Source organism: Papaver somniferum, chromosome 7, assembly GCF_003573695.1.
Source record: "Papaver somniferum cultivar HN1 chromosome 7, ASM357369v1, whole genome shotgun sequence".
NCBI classification, from domain to species: domain Eukaryota; kingdom Viridiplantae; phylum Streptophyta; class Magnoliopsida; order Ranunculales; family Papaveraceae; genus Papaver; species Papaver somniferum.
Window position 1 is genome coordinate 198736663 of NC_039364.1, and position 5359 is coordinate 198742021.

Genomic DNA, 5359 nt, shown 5'->3' on the forward strand with positions numbered 1-5359 from the left:
TCTACTGTTCTGTCTATTCTTTCTTTTGCTCTTTTCGTTTTTTTCTTTTTCAAATTTGTATTAAGTCTGGCTTGGTAATATATCCATCTTATTCGCAAAAAAAAAAAAGAATATTAACCAAAAAAATAAATTAGTAACATTATATATTATGCATTCGGTTCTTATCTCCATAAGTTATCTTTCTGTCAAAATATAACTTTATTATGTCAAAGTATGCATTACGCGCTCCGGTTCTTATCTCCATTGTGGATATCCTGTATTCACCTTGGCGAACGACAAATAATTTCTCATTAAAACATTTACCAAAAAGAAGACAATTGCAAATTTGCACCTGTCGCTACATTGTGCGATGCGGTTAGGGTTTAGAATTGCAACTACACGGTTCGATCCGCCACCACCACCGCCATCTTTACTTCATTCTTGCATTCGTAGCAAACTACATAGTTCAATTTCAAGCTCATTTTCATCTGAACAAGTATCAAATTGCAATGAGTTCTTGCCATGGCTACAGAAAAAGTCTGGAATGGAAATTTCATCCATACTTTATATTGGAAATTCCATCTATGGAAGGTTTTTCTTTTCTTTCCCTATTAGTGATTTTCAAATTAGGGCATCAATAATTATCTATATGCTATATCAGTATATATCACTGCAGAATTTACTTACAAAATTTTCTAATTTCAGGTCTTTGTTTGCATCAAAGTTTGTTCAGTATGGAGATTGCATATTGAAAGTTCCTTTTGACGTTGTATGTTGTTCTTAAACTATGAACGAAAACTTTCTTACATGAAAGTAAGATTATGTAATTGATGTATTTCTAATTTTGATATGCAGCAACTAACGCCAGAAAATGTGCTTCCAGAAATAAGGATTTTGTTAGATGACAATGTTGGACATATTGCACGACTTGCTATGGTGCTTCTAGTTGAGCAGAAACTGGGTCAGGTATTGCACGTTCCCCTTTGAATCACATTTTGAAGGATTTTGTAGGTTTTGGTTTGATAAAAACAATTGTAATGCAGGAATCTGAGTGGTATCCTTACATGAGTAATCTTCCTCGAAAAGGGGAGTTGCATTGCCCGGTATTGTTTTCTCTTCTAGTGTTTGTAAATTACTATGAATGGGACTAGTTATGATAAAAGAGAAGCGGAATATCTCAACTTGTATGATAATGTTTCTGTGCGTTCTTACTTCTTAGGTATTCTGGAGTAAGAAGGAACTAGAGATGGTTCAACCAGGCTCAGTATATAAAGAAACTATCGACCAACATACTCAAATTGAGAAGGAATATTTGGCTATTAGACCAGTAAGTAGTTCCTTACTTCTTTTTATGTTTTTAATTTCTGGTTTCGCAAGTGAACAAAATTGATTGTTGCATGTATACTTTTATGTACTGCCAACTGGATTTCCTGTGTTGTTATCTTCTTGCATGCTATTACTATTGGCTCGTTAACATGAAAACATGGTACTTTTGGATCCACTGTTTCTTTTGTCCTACTTGAGAAAGAACTCGGTATCTTTTCATTTTGGATGAAGTGTCTGTCATTTTTTTCAGGTTCTTGATCGCTTCCCCCATTTTTTTGAAGAAGTAACATTTGAAGATTATATACATGCCTGTGCTGTAGGTAATCAACTGTTTGATTCTAGAGATCGTTCTTCTTCACTTTTGGTTATTCTTAGATTGTTCTCTGAACCTTGCAGTTGGATCTCGGGCATGGAGTAGTTCAAAGGGCCTGTCACTGGTACTGTTTTTGTGATGATCTCCTTACTATTAGTTATTCACAGTTTCTTTTTATTACAACCAGTGTAGGCGTCTACTGTGATGTAACTCTTTCTTATAATACTTATAAAGTCATTTTGTTTTCACAGATTCCGTTTGCAGATTTTCTAAATCACGATGGAGATTCAGATGCAATCTTACTTGGGGATGAACACAAGCAAGTCTCAGAGGTTTAGTTTCTTGTTTTGCACTTTGGTTTTCTTCAGTTAAGGGTAACTTAATCCTTTCAGCTATGTCTCCATAGTCATGTTATTAAGTGCTGATATGAATTCAGGTCATTGCTGGTCGAGAATATGCTCCCGGGGAACAGGTTAGATGATGCCCAAGTTAATTAGTTTTAGTTTCTTTTTAAAAACATTTTATTTGGCGTTATGTATCTCTTGCTGCTAGTTTGTATTCACATGTCCAGTGCAAACATTAGTTGGGTAAGTAGAAAACAGGATTATGAGATTCACAGTCAATTTTCTTGTGTAAATCATTTTTCTTAAAATAGTTTCCTCGAATCTCCTAAGAAAATATCAGCATCCTTAACTTGCATAAATTTGACTGATAGTATTATTGTGCATTCTATCAGGTGAAACTTTTAATCTAGTGGCACTGGACTTGTGCCACTCAAGTGACTAGAATGAAATTTTATTGAAATTTCATCTGCTATTAGATATTTACTGGTAGTTGTATCAGACAGATACAGCTTTCTAAATTGGACAGTGGTAGTCAATCTAGTGAAATGTCATGAGCTAGTCATCACAAGCGACGTCGGCAGGGAAGGTCGCCGAAGTGTTTCTGGACATGACAACTTTTTCTTTAAGCTCAGTTTACCTTAAATTAGCTACCAATATTAGAGATTCAGTAGGACCGCTGGTTTGTTTCAGGTTCTGATAAGATATGGGAAATTTCCAAATTCTACTCTCTTGATGGACTTCGGTTTCACAATTTCATGCAACAGGTATGACCAGGTTAGTTTCCTCATTTTTTATTAAGACATTAAGAGTTGTACTATTGAGGGCCATTTCTTTTAGGCATTTCTTTTTACTTGTCATCTATCATGTATTTTAGCAATTCTTTGATGTCCAATTTGTAATTTTCTTTTATGATTTGATTCGTATCTCCACTTCTGGACAAGTTCATGTAAGACTAAATAACTATAAATACTTTCAGGTTCAGATTTGGGTCAATGTACTTGAACATGATCCTTTACGTGTAATAAAATTGGATGTCTTAGCTAAGCATCATATGCCAACCATCATCGGTACCAATGGAGTTGATTCTTATGGGAGCTATTTTGTCATCAAGTATGTTCAATTTCTTTTAAAATTTGGAATTTTATTTATTCCATTCAAAAGTAAGAACATGCTGATGTGCATTAGAATAATTTTCAAGATCATAAATTCTTTCTGCTAAGCATGAGAAAGGAATAAAATCATTTAAAGGCATATATCCACAATTTCTTATTTTCTTTTCTTAGTAAGACTTCTAATATTATTAGTGTAGGAAATGTATCATGTGATGCTGTTACTGATTCTCATGTTGAAATTGCTTTCACGATAGGGAAGTGAGATCTTCTAGAAGGAACGGGAAGGGAATCCCACAATCGCTTCGTGCATTTGGACGTGTTTTATCTGCTGTCTCTCCTCAAGGTGGTATCCTTTACCCCCCTCACACAATTGAAACCTATTCATGCATGGAATGGTAGCATACAAGACTAGAAACTAATAGTATGCATCAGTAGGTGACTGTTGAGGTCAAATGAAAATGCATAAAATCAAATCTCACAGAGGCCTAATTTTCACTGAATCATTGTGCCACTTCGACTTCATTTTTAGATTTTGTATCAAGTTAGCTAGTGGATCAGATCCATACGTGCATAGTTCTTTTCTTTTATCAGGGTGTTGTTGAGATCATTCCCGTCCTTCCACTTCTTGCTAATTAAGTTTTCATCCTCAGAGGTAAAAGACATGGAAATCGAAGCTGCAGCTAATGATGGCCGACTGGCTCGACGTCCTTTAAAAAACACAACTAGGGAGATCGAAGCACATGAGTTGTTGCATTCACAAATTTTACATTTGATTCAGGAATATGATGCATCACTAAAGGTAAACTATCCTCTGCAAAGTTTACCTAAAAGTACATTTCTTAGATTCTTAATTTTCTCCTTCTGATAACAAACAATGTAAGGCCCGCTTAATAACACAACTCAGTTTCTTTGTTGGTCAAACATGAAAACTTTCTCTCTCATATTCACTATGTTCAGATACATTGTTAATAATAATGGTGTTAATTTAACTTGCAGAATCTAGCCCCCGTAAACCTTCCCTCCATTGACAGACAACTAGCTTATAGGAGGCGAATGGCTCATGATCTCCTCAGTGGCGAGCTCCGCGTCTTAAATAGTGCAAATGCATGGCTTACTAATTATTGTGCTACATTATCCAGGGGGAAAACACATACTTTAGAATCTCATGTTTCATAAGATATAAGTTTATCTGGTCGAGAGTATATAGCTCGAACACTAAAAGCATATGCATCCAACTGTCAAAACTATGGACTATGCATACAAGCTTCACGCTATCTGAATCTGCAACTGGTTATACGTCCAGGTGTGAAGTACATGTTACAATTTACACTTCTCTGCTTCTGACTCAGCAGCGGAACCGGTTTTGGGAACTCCATGTGTGCTAGTTTTGTGAGAAGTAGACAGCAATCTGTACATAATGCGGATGCGGAGTTGGTATGGCTTTTTCTAAAATGTGGGTTGGATCTTATGAAGACCATGTAATTTATATGTTATTACATTTCTGAAGCTAATTGAACGTGTAAACATAGAACATCTAACAGTGTGGGCTGGTTGTGGCTGTATGAATAGAGGGAAATAAAGAAGGCACAATTGGGGATACCTCCACAAATTGGGGGATACTCAAAAAAAAGAAAAAAAAACATTATGAAGTAATTGAAGTACCCCTTATCCAAGTGTATTTGGGGATACTTCAAATAATATATTTTGGTTAGATGAAAAAGAAGAAGGATTTTGGAAGATTTGTGTGAAATGAAAAGGTGTTTAAATTGATTTTAATGACTCCTAATTGCAACTTTTTTTTAGACAATCAAACTTTAATCCATGAAAAAACCCCAAACCAAAGACCACTCAAACATTAAGTTAACCAAATTTTGCATTTACAGAATCACTTTTGGTATTGTATTCGTCCGAAAAAGCAATACCGAAAGTACTTTTAGTATTGTATTCGTTCGGCAAACAATACCAAAAGTTAACCTGCTACTAAAATTCAAATTCGATTTTTTTATATAAATACATTTTTTGACATTTTTTTGATAACCTAGATGGTTTTGATTCAAATCATTTTGATTATCATAATTTGCGTCGCTCTTCGCTACTCAAAATGATTTTTTTGATAACCTAAATCAAAAATCATTCATCATGATTTATGTGATTTTTTTGATGGAGAAGAAAAGTGAAGGGGATACTTTCGATTTTTCTTTTTATTTTTTATTAGGGTAAAGATAATATGGTTATTTCACACCTAAAAAAAAGAACCAAAATACAACCCCATTTAACTTTGAGTA

The 5359-nt window shown here is 34.6% G+C and overlaps 1 protein-coding gene across 1 annotated transcript; it reads left to right on the forward strand.

Moving 5' to 3' along the window:
• Positions 1 to 206: 206 nt before the first annotated feature.
• On the forward strand, positions 207 to 4824 carry LOC113299360 (ribulose-1,5 bisphosphate carboxylase/oxygenase large subunit N-methyltransferase, chloroplastic-like). Its single transcript, XM_026548380.1, has 14 exons — positions 207 to 570; positions 685 to 748; positions 835 to 945; positions 1023 to 1082; positions 1199 to 1306; positions 1556 to 1625; positions 1702 to 1742; positions 1870 to 1950; positions 2055 to 2090; positions 2653 to 2736; positions 2939 to 3072; positions 3329 to 3417; positions 3725 to 3873; positions 4071 to 4824. The coding sequence occupies exons 1-14, from the start codon at positions 350 to 352 to the stop codon at positions 4248 to 4250; spliced, it is 1428 nt and encodes a 475-aa protein (XP_026404165.1). The 5' UTR covers positions 207 to 349; the 3' UTR covers positions 4251 to 4824.
• Positions 4825 to 5359: the final 535 nt, after the last annotated feature.

Excerpts from the sequence above, each read along its gene's own strand:
- LOC113299360 (XM_026548380.1), top strand. The coding sequence starts at position 350 with ATGCGGTTAGGGTTTAGAATTGCAACTACACGGTTCGATCCGCCACCA. Across the intron at positions 946-1,022 it reads TTGAGCAGAAACTGGGTCAG|GAATCTGAGTGGTATCCTTA; the intron begins GTATTGCACGTT and ends ATTGTAATGCAG. Across the intron at positions 1,307-1,555 it reads AATATTTGGCTATTAGACCA|GTTCTTGATCGCTTCCCCCA; the intron begins GTAAGTAGTTCC and ends CATTTTTTTCAG.